We start from the raw sequence: 22,158 nt of genomic DNA, 5'->3' as shown, positions 1-22,158 counted from the left end.
AAAATATGTAATGTCTTAGTGACGAAATTATTCACGTTTATTGAAAACATCAGTATATTTGTTCATGTACTTGAATCGTTGAATAGGAAACACCTGTCCTAAGTGTTTGTGGCATAATAAATACTTTTCCATGGGTGAAACACACGTTGGCTGAGCCCATTTGGCTTAATTAGATCCTACTGTTTCTCTCTCCAGAAACTCCTTTTAAGGTCAATTTCAGGCAGCAGGTAATGAGTTACAACTGAAATGTAGAACTTCCCCGAAACACAAAAATGTTTTATTTTTCACGGTATAATAAGCGTTAATCCCCCAAATGAAATGGATAACAAGAGGAGATGGGTGTAATCTTCAGCAAGTACCTTGGCTTGTTCACAACCTCTTCGAGAAAACCAAGAGGTAAGAGGCGAAAGAAGCCAAATCTTTAGAAGCGCTTTTCCCTAGCGAACCAGCACCCCTGCTACCCGCCCCCGCCCCCCCCCCCGGNCCCCCCCCCCCGGTCCAGTTACAGCACCCTCCGTGCCCTCTTTTGGCCCTACGGGTCTGACGGCGGGAAGCTGGCTGAGGACTGGCCGCCCGTTGAACAAACTCGAGCCATTTAAGACACACGTCTCTAAGTAGACAGGGTAGGGTGTCAGTGACTCGCGCCCGGTACTTCTGACTCCTACATCCCTCGGCTGCGCCCTTCCCTCAACCTGTGCCACCAACGCCGTCAGGAAAGCTAGAACCTCCTTGTCGCCCCGCCACCACGCCTTTTATAAACTCCCTCAAGCACCTGACTTCCCTCACCAGTCCTCTTCAGGGTTCCCCTCGGGTCTTGGCGGTTAATGACAAAAACATTTTTTTTTTTTTTTTACCTCTCCTAAGTCGGCCTCTCCGGAGAGGAAGAAAATGGGCGTCTAGTCGCGCTCGCGTCCCGCAATTACTCTGCCCACAGTCCGCTCCGCCCCTTCTCAGTCCCTGCTCCCCCTCCCTCCCCTTCCCCCGAAGTTGAGGAGCTGGAACTGAGCGCGGAGGAGGAGCGCGCATGCGCGCCGCGGGTGGAGCCGCTGGGCAAAGAACCGGAAACTTAAGAGACAAAGTTCCGAGCCCCGCCTCCCGCCGCGCTGCCCCACCGTCTGGCCCCGCGGACCGGCGAACCGACGGACCCACGCACGGACGAATCTGCCCCGCTCTTGAGAGCGCCATGTCTGGCTCCTCCAGCGTCGCCGCTATGAAGAAAGTCGTTCAACAGCTCCGGCTGGAAGCCGGGCTCAACCGCGTGAAGGTGAGCGGGGGCGGGCGGCCGAGGGGAAGGGGATGGCGGAGGCGGAGGGAGGGATCCGGCGGCCGGGGTGGCTGGGGCGGGCGGCACTCGCGTCCTGCTCCCGCTTCCCCTGGGGAGGGCGCGCGCTCGGTGGCGAGGATCCGGGAGCGGCCAACTTTAGAGAAGTAGCGGCGCGGGTTGGCGCTGTGGCTTGGGGGGCCGGTTAGTGCGCCCTTCCGCGGCCAGGGCTTTCCAAGGCGGCTGGTCCCGGGGCTGAACAGCGGCTTTCCGCATTCCGGTCGCCCTTCTCTCTCCCTCCCTCCGCAGTGACTCTGTGGCTGGCTTGGGCAACAGCTGCTCCTCCGCGCGCCGTCCGCACCCTTCCAGTCCTCAGCTTACCAGACTCCACCCTTTCTTTTCACTGGAAAGTTTTATCTGGCTTTTAATTCAGAGCAGAACCACGTCAGAACGTTCCCAAACCCACTCCTTTTAGTACTAGATTGTTACCTCCAGCTCTTCTTATCCACCGAACACATACTTGAAAACTAATCTTTGCAAACGCAAACTTTAGGTTAAAGAATGATGTTTGTTTTCAAAACGTCCCCAGTGTCTACAGTTACCACTGGTGCCCTGTACAACCTCGTACAAAGCCTGCATTTCATACCTATTTGGCACAGTTTGCTGTGATCTGATCTTGGGAATATCTGTCTACTGGTCTGCGTATCTTAGTGATCAGGATGGACCAATCTTATTTGTTTTGCCGTCTGGTTAACATTGACCTTGGGTATTTACTTTGGGGGAAAAAACTTTGTGTGTGTGTTGGTAGGATAACCTGACATTCACATGCTATTCCAAGTTTCTCCTGATTTTTAAAATCCTAAATGGATTGGCTTCTTTCTGGCGCAGGTCAGCTTGCAAGTGAAACTCTTTTTGTAATTAAAAAAAGAAACAATATAAATCCTGCACTCTGTTGAAAGAAACAGCCCGTTTCCAAGATGACTTGTGTACCCATCAGGCTAGTCTTTACTTCTCCCTGAAATGTTTTGTGGAGTAAGATAGTCTCCCATTTACCTATTCCTTAAATAGAAATGTCAGGGACCTAGCTTACTCAGTTGTGGTCACCTCAGGATGGAAGGGAAATTCCCATCACTTTTGGTGTGGGATTCCCCTCTCTTCCTGGCCTTAAGTGCTGTAGACTCCATTGCTGTTTGGAATCCATTTCTCTCATATCCAGATCCCAGTGGTTTATGGTCAGTCTTGGCTGGATTTAACTCTGAAATTTGAAATCATGTTTCTTAACCAACCATCACATTATTATTCAGGTGTGCCTTTACCATAAGTGGAGTGGCTCAGGAAAAAAAGGGGGGGGTAGGGGCGCAAAAAAAAAAAAAAAAAGTCTGGTTGAAAGCAGTAAGTCTTCAGTAGGGATACTTAGTCCTCATCTCAAAACAAAATGAGATGGAAGTCCTCAGACTATAAAGTACTCTGAGGGTTTTATCACGAAAACCCCAGCTACTCCAGTAACTCTCCAGAGTGATGCCTGCTCCTGATACTTCAGTTTTTCAGGGGGCTTCTGGTCAGAGCCTTTAAAGCCACCATAGGTGATTTGATTTTAGAATTCTCATTTCATCTCCTGCTAGATAGAAGCCATAGCAAGGAAGGGAGAGCATCCCACCTTAGGACTTTAAATGAGCTTTTCTTTAAATCTGTTGTAAAATGTGGTTAGTTCGATTTTATTTTGTGTGCCTGTTTTATTCATGACTCTGCTAGATGCTTTTTTTGGTGATATTTTATTTTTATTTATTTTTTATTTTTTTATTTTTTTAAGATTTTATTTATTTATTCGACAGAGATAGAGACAGCCAGCGAGAGAGGGAACACAAGCAGGGGGAGTGGGAGAGGAAGAAGCAGGCTCATAGCAGAGGAGCCCGATGTGGGACTCGATCCCATAAGGCCAGGATCACGCCCTGAGCTGAAGGCAGACGCTTAACCGCTGTGCCACCCAGGAGCCCCGGTGATATTTTATTTTTAAATTAGCACAAATTTACTGTTAAACCTTTGCTTGAGTACAGTCGATAGAAATTTTCACAAATGCTTGACAAACTCTACCATATGTAGGGTGACCATACATTGTATTGCCAACCTAGGACACTTTTGAGAGTGAAAGAGGGCACTAATTATTATGCCAGGATTCTAGGGTTTTAACCTCCTGGATGGTGATTATTACAATGCTTTAGGGGCTGGTATCTTGTTTGAGTTTTAGAGCCTTTGTCTTAGTTCTCCCCACTGCTTGGAATTCTGACTGGTTTCTCACTGATATTTACCCGACTGGTTCTGTCATTGAGATCTCAGTTTAAATGTCACCTCCCCAGTGACACCTTTCCTTAAGGCACAATCTAACCACTCTCTTTTCCAAAGAGCTCCTTGTCTGTATTTTCCCCTGAACTGTCACTTCCATAACAAAGACCTGGCTGTTCTTAGGTATTCTCAGTGCCTAGAGTATATTTGGCACATCCCAGTACTTGAGAAGTTTGTGAAAGGGAATTAATTTGGAGCCTGCCCCACTTTTAGCAGAAAGTTAATAGATACTTTATCCTTACCGTTAATGTGAATGAAACCAAGTTTTAAGATTGTGCAAAATGATACCTTGTGTACCCCCCATTTTAAAGAAGATGTACTTCTTTTGGTGGGTAAACAGGGTGGCCGTTTTTTGTAGCACTTGGTACCAGGTATTTACATACTACTTTACACAGTTGCTAAGTAAACCCATGGAACTCATTATTAACTTTGGACTGGTGTATAAGCCAAATACACAAATAGATTTCAAGACTTGAGATTCATCTCAGGATTATGTATCCTTTTACCAGGTAAATGTCTGGGCTACAGCAGCGATCTGCAGGATTTCTTCTTATCGAGAGTATTTGTGATGCCCTCCCTTTCAAAGGCAAACGCCCAGCTGGACTGGACACCTGCTCTCACTCTCTTTGGGGATAGTTGAAACTGAAAATAAATGATTATTTTTTCCATCTTCCAAGCCTCAAGACTGAGGATATTGTATTCATTTGGGGCATCTTTTAGTTATTCATGTTATACATCTGAACCATTCGGTTCTTTATTTTGGTATCCTCCATCACCTTATCAGAATATATACAAATAGTAGACATTTAAGTGATACTTAATTCCTTAAGTCCTGTTTGAGTGGCATTGCATATATATATGAAAATTGTTAAAATCACACTTAAGCAAATACACTGCTTTTTAAAGGCAGGCTGCTCAGTGAAGTTATTAAAATAATTCGAAGTTTGCTATCAGCCTTTCAGTTGCATGATACTAAGCAGAAAGCTGTCACTGTCCAGTTTCTTATTCTTAAACAGCAGATGGTACATAATACCAAAACAATGAACTGAATGGTTCAGATTTAGAACATAATGTTCATTCACAGTAGCATTTTCCAATAATAATGTTTTCAAGACAACGTAATAGTTGGCTAGAATTTTAACGCCTTTTCTATCAAGTGTACTGCTTTTAATAAAAAAAATGTTGAGTACCCTGAAGGTGGAATACCTCTGAAGTTTATTAATAAACTAGCAAGATAGGTTTTATTTTGCAGATGTACTGAATCATTTGATGCTTTTAATAAGCAAGCAAAAGAAAACATACTATAAACAAGTCCTCTGTACATATGTTTTGAGTATGAGCTCAGTATATGTATGACTGTTGACCTTCAGTTGGTGTTTATCTTCCTTTGACTTAGGTGTTTATAGGGGCACCTGGGTGGCTAAAAATCTTTAAAAAAAAAGTGTTTTTTGCAGGTATTTCAAAGATTTGAGGAAACCTTCATTAAAACATTCTCACCTCTTCCCACTACCCTCTCCTTTTGTCTTATTCAGGTTTCCCAGGCTGCTGCAGATTTGAAACAATTCTGTCTGCAGAATGCCCAACACGACCCCCTGCTAACTGGTGTATCTTCAAGTACGAATCCCTTCAGACCCCAGAAAGTCTGTTCCTTTTTGTAGTAAAATGAATCTTTTGATGGTAAGTTTCCTTAATATTTAGATAGTTTTTTAAAAATCTGCAGTGTTTATGGGGATGACTTTTAAATACTACCGTTTTTGGATTAATTCTGTTGTCATTTTTCTAATAGAATCCTGCTGTAGCACAGCATAGCAAAGATTTGGGAGTTGGGAATGCAAGAGAAAATCAAGAGATTGTTGAATTAAATTGACATGGTGTCGACATTTGTAGTGGGGAATAACAGGTTTTATGCTTTATTTCAGTAAAGATAGAACAAGAGAGAAATGAACTGTATGAGTTCATGGTGGCAGGCAGTGGATTTGATTTCAGAAGATTAAGAAACTAAAGAATTTGCTGGTTTAAGGCATGTGTCTATATATTAATCTGTACCTTCCAGATCAAATGTCAATGTATGCAAAAATGTATAATGTTGATCCAAGAGAGATGTGACCAGAAAACATGCTGTGGAGAATTTAAAACGTAATCCAAGGGTGCTACCTTTTATAAATACACGGTACTTTAGTCAGAGGGTTTACTCACTAGTACTGACCTATGAGAAGCAACCTTAAACTAATAGTGCTTTAAAAAAAAAAAAAAATTGTGGCACACACCCTTTACAAACATTCTAACTCCTCAGAGTTCAGGAAGCTGCTTCCTAAAATACCATGTTACATAGTTGTGCCCTTCCTCATTAAGCTTTGTAGATTTGGTAGTATCCAGGAAGTCAGCATGTTTCCAGTAAATAAAATGGTTAAATTGGTTAAGATTTTGAAACACCAGAAACCATCTTTGAGTAACAGGTTTTCCATGAGGAAGTAATTCTTTTTAACAGCTTAACATGTTCATTTTGAGTAGTTGATAGTTCTTTGCCTGTAGCAGTATTAATTCTTCATGGCAGTTATTGGAAATTTCATATTTTTATGGCTTATTAGAGATTCTTTTTTAACTTCTGTTCCTGTTGTATAAAGTGGTTTATTTTCCTTTGATATGAAATACTGTTAAGAAGCCTGGCTTCTTATCTGGTTGTTAACAGTTTCATTTCACAAGAGTCTACAGATAGGTGTTTAAATGACTTGCTCAAAGTTATAAATATAGCTAGGATAAGAACCCGGATTTCAAAGTAAAATAATTGCTACTAATCCTGGCAGTATAATAAAACAAGTTTGTAGATATGCTTTGAAACACATTTGTCCAGGAAAAGGACATTTGGATGTAAAAGCATTTCTTCTCAAGCTTCAATGTATCTACAAATCACCTTGTTCAGATGCAAATTCTCAGTATATCTGAATTCTAGGGGTGAAGCATTTCTTACAGACTCCCAGGTTATGTTGATACTGGTGGTCCTTGGTGGCCCACAGTGAAATTGCCTGGATGCAAAGAATCTAATTTCAGTCTTTATTTTCACATCTTTTAAAAATATAGTTTTTATAATTTAAATTAAGACAGCATAGATAATTTAGCAATAGAGTACAAGAAAAATAGAAATTACCATGATCAGCACACCTAGAAACAATCACTGTTAATAGATTAGATTTCCTTTTAAGAGGAAGAAATATTTATGGGCTGGTTTACAGAATGAGGATCATAATGTAGTTTTTATTCTGCTTAAAAAACAAAACACTTGAATTTTATTTCATTAAATATTCTTTGTAAACGACATTTTTAATGGTTGTATTGTAACTTAAAATTATCATTAAATATTGAGGTTTCCAAGCCTGAAGCTATACTTCTGTTTATAGTTTACCTGTTTCTTTAAGATAAATTTCTAAAAGTAAAATTAGGGGTGTCTGGGTGGCTCAGTTGGAAGCTTCTGACTCTTGATTTCAGCTCAGGTCAGGAGCTCAGGCTTGTGGGAACAAGCCCTGCGTTGGGCAGAGTCTGTTTGTCCCTCTCCCTCTACTCTCCTCCCCCGGCTTAAGCTTTCTCTTGCTCGCTCTCAAATAAAATCTTTAAAAAAAAAATAAATGAAAAGTAAAATTATTCAATAAGGAATGACATTTAAAATTTAATAGCACTTGATAACTAGGAGCAAACTTCCACCTGGACCTTGAGAATGCTTTTTTTTTTTTTTTTTTTTAAAGATTCTGTTTATTTATTTGACAGAGACAGCAAGAGAGGGAACACAAGCAGGGGGAGTGGGAGAGGGAGAAGCAGGCTCCCAGTGGAGCAGGGAGCCCCATGCGGGGCTTGGTCCCCCTACACTGGGACCACGCCCTGAGCCTAAGGCAGATGCTTTTAACAACTGAGCTGCCCAGGCACGCCCCTGAGAATGCTTTTTTGTTGAGCTTTTGCTAAACAGCCCTCAGCCTATTCCTATTTTCTGCCTATTCAGTTTTTCAAATTTGCACTGACTCAGATGTTAATTGAGGTTAGACATTTTGTTGTTTCACCACTGATTTTAAGCTTCGTGAACATTTTTGTTATAGAATACCAGAAATTTTCACAGAAGTATAGAGAACCATGTATCAAAAAGAAATTTTAAAAAGATACACTTTTTATACCTTTCAATATGGATAACTTACTCTGTTTTTTAAGGAATCACTACTGTATTATTTTTGAGATTTGTGTTGATCCATGTAAATTGTTTTAACTGCTGTATAGTATTCAACAGTATGTGTAAACCCTGGTTTATTTATCTATTCCCCTATTGAGTTACATTTAGGCTATTTCTAGTTCTTTGCTGTTAAAACAGCACTACAGTCAATATCCATGTACATGTTTATGTATAGGTTTATCTAAGTAAGTAGAAGTGGGATTGCATCTTCTACCTTAGTAGATAGAGCCAAACTGTTCTCATCAATGCTAACTGCCCACTTTCTAGGGATGTTCAGATTTTTCTGAATTTAAGAGATTTTTATATTAATTTTTTTTTTAAGATTTATTTATGTGACAGAGAGACAGCCAGTGAGAGGGAACACAGCAGGGGGAGTGGGAGAGGAAGAAGCAGGCTCCCAGCGGAGGAGCCCGATGTAGGACTCGATCCTGGAACGCCGGGATCACGCCCTGAGCCGAAGGCAGACGCTTAACGACTGTGCTACCCAGGCACCCCCATATTAACTTTTTTTTTATTAGGACATAGAGTATCTTTGGGAGTGATCTTGGCAAGTTAATCTTTAAGTCTGTTGTTTATAAACCAGAAGTGGTACTTCAGAGTGGTTGTGAAAATTAAGAGGAAGCTACATTTTATATACCCCAGAGCTCTCCTGTTTCTCAATTTTTCCCCCAGAAACCCTGCGATATGTCTGCTTTTAAAAAAAAACAGCCTTAGTTTGGGGCACCTGGGTGGCTCAGTTGTCCTGATCTCATGGGTCCTGAGATCAAGCCCCAAGTCGGTGTCTGCTTGGATATTCTCTCCCACGTTCCACCCCCAACTTGCACACATGCCAGTGCTCGCTCTCTCAAATAAATAAATTTTTTAAAAAAATAAAACAGGCTTAGTTTAATTGAAAGCACTTTATAAGCTGACATGCAAATGAATGCCCTTAAAGTAATAGAAGATGTATTACTTTGCAGAAAAAACTTTTGTGCTTTGGTACTTTACCCTGATTCACTCTTTTCTTTTCCATTTCAGGGTCTTCTATACCACTTTTCGTGAACCAGTGAATATTCAAAGAACTAAATTTGAAGCCTGTACAAAAGCTTATCCCTATAACACGTGCCATACTATATAAACTTCTACTTTTGTCAGTCCTTAACATCTACCTCTCTGAATTTTCATAAATTTCTGTTTCACAAGGGTAATTATTTTATATACACTGGCAGCAGCATATAATAAAATACTTAGTGTATAAGTTTTTTGATTACTGGTATTAAATAGACTATGTATTAATTTATTTTGAATACTTAAGATAAATGACAATTTCCCATTGTCATTAAGAAGGGGTTAAGTTTTAGTGTTTTTTCCTACCAACTCATCTCACATAATTTTATGCCATACATTATTTGAAAGACTAGGGAATTAAAGGTAAGTTGCAGACTTTTTTATCCTTTCCAGGTCATGAGGAAGCTGCTAATACTAGTTCCTACTCATGAGTTATTTGCAGCATTAACTTTGTTTTAATAAATATTTTTAATAAACTTTTGTGTAGGGAATTACCATTACACCTAAAAGTTAATTAGTTCTTAACAGATTGCTCTCCTAATAAGGACAGTAAAGACTGGAATATGAATTCCATTAGAAGATGTTAAGAAAAACTTCAGAGTTTTAAACATTTCTTGAGTGGAATACAATAGTACAATGTAATGAGGTACAAAGTACCAAGAAAAAAAGGAACCAAAGTTTAGCTTCAGTAATTTGCAACTGTTAAGTCCTTGGTAAACCACTTTGCTTTAAAATTTTTACCATTCTGAAAGGCTTAAGAAATATTAAACATCCCAGGAACCTGGCCTCCCAGTATATATTCATGCAGGAAACAGAATTAAAGTTATGTGCCAGATCAAGATTAGTCTGGTAGAAAACCACTGGGTTAGTGTCTGCCAAGGACTGTATTTTCTCTCTAGACCACATGTCCCGTGAAAGTACAAATGGGAAAGTTAGTTTGAATCTTGATTCCAACTTAAAATTAACTATAAATAAAAGAATTTTTAGGAAACTTAAACTGCAACTTCTAAATTCACCAAAATGACTTTTATTGGTATTTGCTACATAGACAGTGAATGGTAATTCATGGCACTTGATATTTTGTGCAGACATAAAAAGGTTTATGAAACCAGTAAATGACATTTTGAAAAGGGTCTTCTGTCATAAATCCAAGATAGTCCTGTTTAAGCACAACTGAATAACTACTCCTTCAATATTTTATAAATGGAATTTTCTTCTACTTGTATCCATTTCCCGGGGCTGAAAATTAGAAGAAAAAAAAAAAGTAAACAATTTATAGATAACAATGCTAAAAAAAAAAACTTCTGGGTCCATTTCAGAGACTGAATAGTCTAGGCCTAATAAAGGTATTAAAAGTTACTGTTCTCATACGTATGTGTATAATATATATATATAATTTTGAAGTAAAAATCATACCTAAGTGAGCTATTGCTTACTAGAAAAGAGACGGGTTTTAAAATAGTGAAGTTTTTATTTTTGATTTAAAATGATCTCCAAACTTGTACAAAACCTCTATAGCAATAGTTTTCAAACATACAGCGGAGTCATAACATTGGCTTATAAACAGAGTGCTGGGCCCCACTTATAAACTAAGTGCTGGGCAACGTAGGGTTGCTGATTTGGTAGGTCTGTAGCCCAACAGTGTGCCTTCCTAACAGGTTCCTAGGAGGTGCTGCTGGTCCACTTTGAGGACCACTGATCTTTAGGATAATTCAGATGAACCAGGGTTCATCACCAGTCCAAAATACCCTATCAGAAATTGGTTCTTCAAGCTTATGGAGGTCAGAAGCCTAACTTGAGATACAAGTACTCAAAGCATAAAAGTACATGACTTCCTTCTCATTCTATTCTTTTAAAATGATCTAAATGGCTTTTGAAATAAGGCACATACCTTATGGACCCATTCATATTCTCCATATTTAGAATCAAAGGTTCCTTTCTGAAGAGATCTTAATTTTAAGGTAAAACGTGGTCCAAGTTCCTGAATTCCCACTTTCTTTTCACTCCTGAATATGTACCTTCAAAGATAAATGGAAGAATTAAGGGAAAACACAGTCTGAATATCAAATGTAATTTCTTTAATGCGATAGAATTCAAAAGATAATTTATTTCTCATCTATGATACTTGTGACAATACATTAGAAAACATGTTTACGTTGAAAATGTATTTCATGATTTAAGTCAAAATCTAAGGAGTTAAAGTACCTTCCTCACCTATGAAATCTGAAGAAGATATAGTCCCGTTGATTATGGAATGTGGCAACTTGTCTCCCAATAAACTGAGGATTATGGGGAAAGAGAGATGCAAACATACGTCCAACAGAATGACCCAGCCTTGTTGTAAAGTTATTCAAGATTATTTCAGGTATGTGTTCTGTAGGGTCCTTGCCTCTTCTCTGGAAAAATGATGAAAAAAATCACAATAAGGAATTCAATCTATATCCTGATATTGCGAATTCAAGTTTCAGAACTTACATGATGAAAATTTTAAAGGTATCTTTCTTAATGACAAACTACCACAGATGACTTACCAATCCCATGAAATAAAATATATCTAAAATTATTTTAACGTGCAGTGACTGGACCAAAAAGTCCTACTAGAAAAGTATCCTGTTTCACAGTCATAGGCTATTGCCTGTCTGCCATAACTCAATTACAATCTCGTAAGAAAACTGCCAGTAGATAGAACTTGCTTTAAGCAGAAGGACAAATGCTATTATAAAAGCAATTTGATCTGTAAGTTACAGAGCTTACTAAGGATATACTGCAAGGAGACCAATGCCAATCAAGGAACGAATAAAACTTACCTTAATTTCTTTACGCAAACGAACACTGCTCATTTTAAAATGAGCAGTTGGGCCATTTGGCAAGTGACTTAGAATTAATCCATCTGTTCGTAAAGCTAAGAACACACTGAACTCTGTAATTTAAATCTTAAATTGTACAAATAACTGGTCCTCTGTATGTCCAAAGGCTCCTAAAATTTATAGCTAGGTGAAGAGGTAGGTGCATGTATGCTTCTGGGTTAACAAAGTTTCTTACCATACTCAAAACTAAAGACCCATAAGTCAACCCAAATATTTCAAAAAAAACCAGATTAATCTATAGTAGTCCCACTTTTTCTCTTCACAATATGATAAATGACTTATCATCCTCAAGAGGGTATGCTGGGTATTCAACTAAACTAGGCAAAAAGAGCTTAGGTCCACTACCCTAATGGGAATGGTAAGATGGGATTCTAGCATAATTTTAGCATTGCAACAAAAAAGTTTACTTCCATATTCCAGGGGCCTTATAACCCTAAAAATGCACTTTCATAAACATATACACACATTTCTATGTATATTTTTTATACATTTGTAGGGTTAGTATATGCTGTCAGCTTTGAATACTATCTCATAAGACTAGAGACTCCTAAACTCTCTTCTTGAAATCGAAGTTATTAGTGTCTCTCAAAAGACAACCTCTTATTCTTGGGATTACTGTGCCACAAATTAAAATCAACTAATTAATAACCATTTACGGATTGTCTACCACAGACTTCTGCCAGACACACTAAACTATAAATGAAGTATACCTACAATTGGCAGGGTTAGCAGCCCCAGGGCTTTGGAAGTCTGGAATGCAGCTACCTATACAACATTCCTCAAGTCTTTGTGACACAACTTGATTCTTCCAAATACTGAACCTTAAAAGGAGGTCAGAATCAGACTATTCCAAATTATCTGCAGTCAGTTTTACAAAACAGATCTTGCCATCTTTTTATAAAGGCATCAACATTCTCCCATTAGCCCGTGGGTAATCTTCAATTTTCTCCTTCCCTTCCTTACCAAATCCTATTTACTACTATTACCCTCATAAATTCACTTCCATAGCCTCCTCTTTACCCTTACTGCTATTCTCTTAGTTGAGTCCTTCAGATTTTCCACCTACATTAAAAAAGTATCCTAGTTGGGTTTGACCTCTCTCACCATTCCATTCCAAGTACATTTTCTAACAGACTGTAAATCTAGTTTATATGTAATAAGGTATGGGACGCAAATGTCATTTTATTTGTACCACGGTTTTTCATGCTAAGTGAAAAACAAACTAGATACACCTTGAGTCTTGACAGCTGTTCATATTTCAAATACTTGCAATATTTAACTCCTCTATTAAGGCCCACTTCAATGAATTCCTTTATGTTTGTTATTGTTCTATATATTCGGGAGCTCCCATGTTGAGTGCATATTTACAATTATTAGCTCTTCTTTTTTGACTGTCCCCTTTATTATGATACAGTGCTCTTCTGCAGTCTTTGATTTAAAGTCTAGTTTATAAGTCTGATAATAAGCATTGCCATTCTGGCTTTTTTTTTTTTTTTTTGACATCCATTCACTTGATAAATGTTTCTCCATCCCCTCACTTTCAATCTGCAGGTGTTTTTTGGTCTAAAATGGGTCTCTTGTAGGCAGCACAGAGATGGGTCTTGTTTCTCTATCCATTCTGAAACCCTGTATCTTTTGATTGCAGCCTTTAGTCCATTTACATTCAGAGTAATTACTGACAGATACGAATTTAGTGCCATTTTATTACTTGTTTCTGGAGATTTTTCTCCAGAAAGAGTCCCCTTTAATATTTCTTGCAGGACTAACGGTTTAGTGGTCACAAACTCCTTTAGTTGCTGTTGGGGAAACTCTTTCTCTCTCCTTCTATTCTGAATGATAGCCTTGCTGGATAAAACATTCTTGGCTGCAGATTCTTCCCATTCAGCACTTTGAATACACCATGCCACTGCCTTCTGGCTTGCCAAATTTGTTGAGAAATCTGCAGCTCGCCTTATGGGTCTTCCCTGGTAAGTTAGGGACTTCTTTTGTCTTACTGCTTTTTAAGATTTTTTTATCACTATATTTTGAAAATTTAATTACAATGTACACCTTGGTGTTGGCCTGCTTTTGTTGATTTTGATGGGAGTTATCTGTGCCTCCTGGATGTGGATGTCTATTTCCTTCCCCAGATTAGGGAAGTTTTCAACTACTATTTCCTCAAATTTTCTGCCCTGTTTTCTCTCTTCTTCTGGCACTTTTATGAGTATTATTATGGATGGAGCCACTGAATTCCCTAAATCTGTTCTCATGTTGCATAATTCTTTTGTTCAGCTTATTTTCTGCTATTTTGTCTTCTATATCACTTATTCATTCCTCTTCTTCCAATCTTGTGTTCATTGTATCTAGCCTGTTTGCATCTCAATTACTGCATTTTTCATTTCTGACTCTTTAACTCTTTTATCTCTATGGCAAGGGCCTCCCTGAAGTATTCCATTCTTTTCTCAAGTCCAGTGAATATCCTTGATTGTTGCTTTGAATTCTCCAGCAGACATGTTACTTATATCTGTTTTGCTTAGATCTCTGGCTGTGACATTATCTTGTTCTTTCATTTGGGATAAATATCTCCATCTGGCATTTTGTTAAAGTCTCTGCCTTCTTTTGTGTTAGAAAAGCCAGTTATGTTTCCTACTCCAAAGAGTAATGGCTTTAGGAAGTAGAGGTCCTATAGGGTCCAGGGCCTGGTACTTTAGGAAGTGTCTCTGGTGTGTCCTGCGTGTGGTCTACTGTTGTGTTTTAACTGCTCTGTCCTTTAGACCAGTTGTCTGCAGACGCTCTCCTTACCTGCAGTGGGCAATGTTTGGTCCTTGGCCAGAATGTGGTGAGTTTTAACTAGGTGTGCTCTGTTCATTGAATGAGAACTGACACTACTTCCACTAGAACTGAAGCCTTGTAGAACTCTTTGGCCAGGAGACATGGTGCTGGTCTTCTGGGGAAGGGGCTCACCGTGCTGGGATTGAGGCAAGTTTGACCAGGAAGGGCAGTACTATTGAGGCCCACTTCAAATGACACCTCTTTTTACACAGTTAAAATTAAGCTTTAAATCTCAACTGTCACTGTTACTTAACTTTAGCATCTGTCACTTATTTGAGTTATAATCATGTAAATGACTTTCTTCCCAAATAATCTGTTAACTCTTGGGTTTCTAATAAATACTAGTGCCTACCACATAGCAGATTATCAGTAATATCTGGATTCTTTCCTACTTCTCAAAAATTCACGACAGGTTCAATTTTATGAGGTATAGCCGAAAGTATTTCTAGATCATTTGCATACTGAAAAACATGAAATCTCAGGGTGCTAAGAAAGGTAAAGGTAATTTCTTCCAACCTAAATCAAAACCTGAATCCTTCCTAGAACATTCCCACTAAACTGTGGTTTCTGTCAAAAGAAAACTACGAAATCCAAAATTATCAGTTCCTAAGTACCTACACTGTATAAAAAGCTTTACTTATGTTATTGCTAATTCCTAACATAAACCATGAAGAACAGGAGTCATTATCCCTATTTCAGTAACAAGGAAAAAAGCTTGAGAAGGGTTAGGCAGATTAGCCCAAATTTCAGAGCTAGGTGGCAGATCTTGATGGGTGGGATCACACCTGTGTGTGATCTTTGTAGGAACCCTAACGATTTAGGTATTATTTCTTACTTTAAAATATGGGAAAACTGAGTAGCTAAAAAACTTGACAAGAATTACAAAAGCAGCAAGTAATGAAGTCTGTATTTGACATCACATCTGCCTGACCCAAAGCCACCAGACTACAGTTCAGACAGCTGACAAAGCTCTTTTCTAGAGTAAATCAAAAGTTTGTATCTCCATAAATTTCCACCATTTGGCACGACTCTTTTACAGCAGCCCTTCCCATCTTGTGGTGCCCCCATATTCTAATTTCCCACAGGCCGAATATCCTCAATTCTTTCAACTTTTCTCCAAGTGTCATCATTAGGAATCATGACTTATTTGTAAGCCCATGTTAAGCATCTAGGAATCACACTACCATTTCTTTTTTTTTTTTTTTTTTTTAAAGATTTTATTGATTTATTTGACAGAGATAGAGATAGTCAGTGAGAGAGGGAACACAAGCAGGGGAGTGGGAGAGGAAGAAGCAGGCTCCCAGCAGAGGAGCCTGACGTGGGGCTCGATCCCATAACGCCGGGATCACGCCCTGAGCCGAAGGCAGACGCTTAACTGCTGTGCCACCCAGGCGCCCCCACACTACCATTTCTATCACGTGCCTACAAATTATCCTCCCTTTAATTATTCTACATGTTTTTTCTGGATCGTGGCAAATACTAACCGGCAGTCCTCTTTCCCCTCCTTCTTCCATTGCCTGTCTTGGATCTTCCTCAGAGTAGCAAAGTCTCATTTACAAGTTTGTACAGATATTCTTTGAGGCCAGGATATCTGACTTTATTCAGAGTTTCTACGCCTTATCCTACAATCTTTTTAACTAAGATGGACTTCCAATGCCCCTTAACAATGTCCTTATTAGTCTTAAAAGACCATTCTCTGTTAAGAGGACACAAAAGCAATTTAGGAGGTCTGCTTTCCTAGCTTCTTCCACCAACACACTTTGCCATCAACTGCATTACTGCATATCAATTAGAAAAGAAAATGAAGTTTCTTTGAAATTACAAAAATCAACATCCAGGGGGCGCGTGGGTGGCTCAGTCGGTTAAGCGTCTGCCTTTGTCTCAGGTCATGATCCCAGGGTCCTGGGATAGATCCCCACATAGGGCTCCCGGCTCAGCGGGAGCCTGCTTCTCCCTCTCCTCCCTGCTTGTGCTCTCTCGCTACCTCTGTTATTGTCTGTCTTTCTAAAATAAATAAATAAAACCTTTAAAAAAATCAACATCCAGGCAGTATTATACTTACAAAAATTCTATTCATTAGGACTTTCAAAAACTGCGTAACTCTATACTCAAAACTTAAAATCATGGGATACCCAACACATGCATATGTGTGTGTGCATATATATATATTTATGTGTATAGGAATATAATCTTACACTTGGGTTAATTAGTCTAGTTATTTCCTTAATATAAATTTGATGTGTGTAATGATGGTACCTTGATGATCCGAATTTACTTTACAAGGTGTCCAATATGGTAACCAGAAAAATATTAATATATTTTAGGTAAAAAGACAATACAATTTTATAAGGAAAAGAGAACATAAGCTTTCTAAAGGCAATAGATGGTATAAGTGAAACTTACATACCTATATAAAATACCTCAACTAAAACAAGGATACAATGTTTACTGAATTGACAAATGCCTGCTAGCAGCCTTAAAATGATAATAGTTTTTTAACTGACAAAAACAGAAGGGAACACAGACCTTGCCACTTTATTTTGGGAGATAGCTTTAAGAAAGCAGCAACTACATTAAAAACATCTCTTCTGGAATAGTTAAGTATTCAAGAGATTTTAGTTATTTTGGTACATTAACCCACAATCCAAGCCAAATCATTGTATGGCCAACAAAACATCACATTAGAAAGCTAGTTTTATTCTATTTTAGTCTTTGGAAAGCAACTCATACAAGTGGATAATGTCTTTAACTTATATTGAAAATAATAAGGCCCTAAAAGTTATTTAGGTTTTTAAAACACAGCTTTTAATCTATTTAAAAAAAAAAACAACAAAAAAAGGTGCTCACTGATTAAAAAAAAAAAGTTATTCTGGCAGCAGGAAAGTCCTTGTCCCTATTTTTTATGAATCCTTAATAATTTTAATAATTTGACCCATTCACATGATCATCTTCAAAATTAATGAGCTCATAGGGGAGCCTGGGTGATTCAGTCAGTTAACCTGCCAACTCTTAACTTGGCTCAGGTCATGATCTCAGGATCCTGGGATGGAGCCCTGCGGGACGGGGCGGGCTCTGCACTCAGCAGGGCTCTGCTTAAGGATTCACTCTTTCCCTCTGCTCCTCCCCTAGCTTCATGCACGCTCTCTCTAAAAGTAAATAAATCTTTAAAAAATTAAATTACATTAATGAGCTCACAGGCACCATTCAATAAATAAGTAAAACAATAGCACCACAAAAACAAATCTAGGTATCTTTACGTGCTCTCTCATCTCCAAACGGGAAAAAATACCTGGGGTTCATGTGACACAGTCACCTCAGATCTGAGACTCATAGAAAAAGGATAGCGTATTCTTGGCATCTGAAACAATGGCAAACACATAATATGGGCTCAAATATCTACCTCAAAAATTTAACCCTATGATACCACCCCTGGTAACATAAAATCTAGCCACATCAAACTACTTGCAGATCCCCAACTGGGTCAGCTCCATCATGCCTCTGCCTTTACAAATAGTGTATCTGCACTGGGCACTCTTCCATCTTATTCACCTCATTCACCCATATTCACCTTGACTGAGCTTAAGCATCTTTTCCTTATAGTCCTTCCTCCCTCATATCCCCAGTGCACATTTTACCAGAGTGTGCACTATATCTTGTATTTCTCTCTTTCGTTGTACTATCCACTCTACATTTTTGTTAGTTTCCTTATCTATTTTCTCCTACTAGATTATGAACTCTCTGAAGCTCTTTTTTTATCTCTGCATCTTTTACTAAGGATTAAAGTAATGTCTTGCCTGTAGCATTTACTTAATGAATATTTCTTAAATGAAAAGATAAAATTATTTCATAGAATCTTGGATAGACACATAATTTTCTAGCTTAAAAAATTATGTTCTTAAAGTTACAGAAAACATTTCCTTATTCTTTCAAAAATATTTTAAAAGGGGGTGAAGGTGAGACAGGAAAACTTCTTTAATAAAGAAAGGATACTTGGTGTTTTACGATCTTCATTAATAACGATCAAGTCTGTGAAATCTCTTGAAGTACACTGTGGAATAATTTTTTTCAGAGCCAGTCCTCTTCTGTAATAAACATGTGAATTTGGTATAACTGTGGAGAGCTGTTCACAGAGTCGTACTGTTCTCTGCAAAACAAAGTAACAGAAATCTTCGAAGGTGAAAAGGAATAAAAGTCTTACGTAGTAACCATAAGGAAAGAAGTAATGATTAATATAAGTGTTATTACTAAAGGGCAAGGGTAGGGAAAGAATGAAATCTGAACCGTATTCAATCCTTTATCAAAGGCTAACCATCCTAAAGCAGTGGTTCCCAACTGGGGGTGATTATGCCCCACTGGAGAACATTTGGCAAAAATGGTTATAACTGGTGGTATTGGTGAGGATGGCTGGTAGTGGTGTCTAGTGGATAGAGGCCAGGCATGCTGCTAAACACCCTAAAATGAACAGGACCACTCCCATAATAAAAAACTATGCAGGCCAGAATGCTAATAGTGCTGAGGCTGATAAACTCTATCCTGAAGATCATGCTTAGAGAACCTATATCACATCACAGTATTAATTTTATTTAGCTTATTCATAGGTATTATCTATGGCAATTACTGATAATTTAACTCAGATCTTCTGAAAGGAGTTCTTTTAAATAGTCTTAAATAATGTAAGAAAATTAAGAATTCAATAACTAGGGGCGCCTGGGTGGCTCAGTCATTAAGCGTCTGCCTTCGGCTCAGGGCGTGATCCCAGCGTTCTGGGATCGAGCCCCACATCAGGCTCCTCTGCTGGAAGCCTGCTTCTTCCTCTCCCACTCCCCCAGCTTGTGCTCCCTCTCTCGCTGGCTGTCTGTCGAATAAATAAATAAAATCTTAAAAAAAAAAAGGATTCAATAACTATACTGATTGATATGTTTACCCCATGAGGTCTATCTGACGTCGTGATGAGAATCTTGGGAGAAGTTTGTCTGTTGAAGTAAGAAGCAAATTCATCTGTAGCTTCGTCATAAGCAACCTGTGAACAGGAAAAAAAAATGTAATTTTATATCAAACAAATACTCTACTAGGCTAAAATTTTAAACGTAGCTCCAGCAGGATTCTATGACACTGACTACCTTCCTAGCTAATAGGGGATTTAAAGAAAGCCAAGAAGGACTTACACGGCAACATGAATAGGTTGAGTGATTTTCTATTTCTAGAACACAAGTATAAAACTGGAAAAAATTGTCAGAAAACAATTTCAAGACACAAACTGAGCTGTGTTTATTCTTTTAAAGATTATTTATTTATTTATTTGAGAGAGAGAGAGAGAGTGTGTGTGTGTGTATGTGTGTGCATGTGTGAGAGAGCAGGGGGAGGAGCAGAGGAAGAGGGACAGTCTCAAGCAGACACTGTGCTGAGTGCAGAACCCAATGCAGGACTCAATCTCACGACCCCGAGATCATGACCTGAGCTGAAATCAAGAGTCGGGTGTTTAACCAAATGAACCACTCAGGCACCCTGAGCCATGTCCATTCTTGAAAAATGGCTAGGGCTATGAGCAAGCACATCAGGAATCTTGCTTTCTACTATTTCATTTCTTCCATCAACATGGCTGTGAAAATAGTAGCTTTATCAACTTTAGGTCTGATGGCAGGCAAGAACCAGCAATCTTGAATCCAAGGGTGGTGGACTGGATTGGGGAGAGGTGGCTTTGAAAACCCTTGATCTGCTAGTCCAAGGATATGGGGCCAGTTCAAGGTAGGTGTGGACCAGCCAGAAATGTAAAGAACTAAGGAAGTGAAAGAGCCAGAGGGGCTCAGGTCATCTCCACAAATCCCTGGTTGGCAGCTGAACTACACATGGGAGAATTCTAAAAAACCAATTCACATGAAAGGCCAGGGAGACTTGAGAACTGGCTTCAACTTTGAATGCATCCTCAATCCACACCCGGCTCAGCTGATAGAAGTTTAGAAGCTCAAGGTATCTCAACACAATCTCCACCCAAATCACTGCCTTACCATTAAGCCACCCAAACACAGGGTGATCTCTAGGGAGGCAGGTTAAAAATAAAAATAAAAAAAAAACCAAGTAGAGACACACAGTGCTGATAAAGGGAATTCAACTTTTAATGTTTGTGGGCCCTGCTCCTGGGCTCCCAAGGAAGCCAAACTTTTACCAAGGTCAGAATGACTTCACCAGGGGCGCCTGGGTGGCACAGCGGTTAAGCAACTGCCTTTGGCTCAGGGCGTGATCCCGGCGTTATGCGATCGAGCCCCACATCAGGCTCCTCTGCTATGAGCCCGCTTCTTCCTCTCCCACTCCCCCTGCTTGTGTTCCCTCTCTTGTTGGCTGTCTCTATCTCTGTCGAATAAATACATAAAATCTTTAAAAAAAAAAAAAAAGAATGACTTCACCAAACTTCAAAGCATGGGCTCTATTTCTGCCCCAAGCACACACCGCATACCTGCTTTGTTAACAAATAACTTTCTAAAAGAACATTTTAAAACTAAAGATGAGTAAAAAATCTCCCTAAGTTCTGTTCCCTTGCCTCCAAAGCCTGCAACCTTACACGTACTAAAAGCGTAAGATCAAAGTTTGTAGTTTTCTGAAATGTCCTTTGTCATGATGATTTATAACTCTCGATATAACAAAAAACATGTATAACCCTGTATTAAATGTTCCCTCTCCGGAGTACTCTCTTCTTTGTCAAGACTGTATATCCTGGGCAGCTGTCCTCAACTGGGCTTTCTTCCTTTTCTTTCTTTCTTCCTTCCTTCCTCCCCTCCCTTCCTCCCTTCCCTTCACTCCCTTTCCTTTTTTTTTAGAATAGAAATTCTACAAGGTTTGTTCATTTTGCGTAGCAAAATGTAGCATTGACAGTGCTACTAATGGGGAGACAGATTCATTACACAGTTTAAATCCAGGCAAGTTACTAGCACAAAAAAATCAACTCAAAATAAAACAGTCCAGAGTTACTGTAATATGTTGTCTAAAATATCCAGCTTCAGCCAAAAAATTAGGTATTTACTATGACCCATAATCAGGAAAAAAGTAGCCAATAAAAACTGTCTCTCAGTGGGTCTAGATGTTGAATTTAATGAAAATTTCAAAGTAGCCATAATAAATATTTTCAAGAAATAAAGAGAAAAAAGGAGCTTAATGTGGATCTAAGATGGCAAAGAATCAATGGATATTTATTAATCTAATTTCAAATTCAATCTGAAGAACAGAGAAAACAATCATTAAAAAAGGAGCAAAACTGAAGAAACCTGTAGGACAATGTTAACCATTTCAATAGTGTGTGAAAAGGAAGTCTCTGGGGGCCTGGGTGGCTCAGTCTGTTATGTGTCTGCCTTAGGCTCAGGTCATGATCCCAGAGTGCTGGGATCCAGACCATGCCAGGCGCCCTGCTCAGCAAGAAGTCTGCTTCTCCCTCTCCCCCAGCTCCTTCTCTCTTTCTCTCTCAAATAAATAATAAATAATCTTAAAAAAAAAAAAAAAGGAAGTATTTGAAGGAAAGAGAAGGTAGAAAAAAGTATTTGAAGAAATGATGGGTGAAAAATTTTAACATACAGCTACAAGCTCAATAAACCCCAAATAGGATAAAAAGAACAATAACCTAAACACCTCAAGGT

General features: G+C 38.9%; 3 protein-coding genes across 3 annotated transcripts in view; 1 reads left to right on the top strand and 2 right to left on the bottom strand.

Annotated features, from left to right (window-relative positions):
- Nucleotides 1-1,009, bottom strand: part of SPATA1 (spermatogenesis associated 1) — a 49,228-nt gene extending 48,219 nt beyond the window's left edge. Inside the window, 1 exon segment of the mRNA XM_034653793.1 lies at nt 855-1,009. The gene's annotated coding sequence lies outside the window, so the exon portion shown is untranslated.
- A 57-nt stretch (nt 1,010-1,066) lies between these two features.
- On the top strand, nt 1,067-9,052 carry GNG5 (G protein subunit gamma 5). Its single transcript, XM_019793922.2, has 3 exons — nt 1,067-1,264; nt 5,134-5,278; nt 8,829-9,052. Exons 1-2 carry the CDS (start codon nt 1,184-1,186, stop codon nt 5,257-5,259), a joined length of 207 nt encoding a protein of 68 aa, XP_019649481.1. The 5' UTR covers nt 1,067-1,183; the 3' UTR covers nt 5,260-5,278; nt 8,829-9,052.
- An 804-nt stretch (nt 9,053-9,856) lies between these two features.
- RPF1 (ribosome production factor 1 homolog) overlaps nt 9,857-22,158 on the bottom strand; it is a 21,399-nt gene continuing 9,097 nt past the window's right edge. The window contains exons 4-9 of the mRNA XM_034653794.1: nt 19,461-19,556; nt 18,527-18,680; nt 11,666-11,748; nt 11,073-11,254; nt 10,750-10,876; nt 9,857-10,097 (exon numbers count right to left, since the gene is read on the bottom strand). Of these exons, the coding sequence (XP_034509685.1) occupies nt 10,056-10,097; nt 10,750-10,876; nt 11,073-11,254; nt 11,666-11,748; nt 18,527-18,680; nt 19,461-19,556 (684 nt within the window). The 3' untranslated portion in view covers nt 9,857-10,055. The remainder of the gene's footprint in view (nt 10,098-10,749; nt 10,877-11,072; nt 11,255-11,665; nt 11,749-18,526; nt 18,681-19,460; nt 19,557-22,158) is intronic.

The sequence above is a fragment of the Ailuropoda melanoleuca genome, chromosome 2 (genome assembly GCF_002007445.2).
Source record: "Ailuropoda melanoleuca isolate Jingjing chromosome 2, ASM200744v2, whole genome shotgun sequence".
Taxonomy (NCBI): domain Eukaryota; kingdom Metazoa; phylum Chordata; class Mammalia; order Carnivora; family Ursidae; genus Ailuropoda; species Ailuropoda melanoleuca.
Note: the sequence above shows the minus strand (reverse complement) of the source record. Positions and strands in the feature narration are given on the sequence as shown.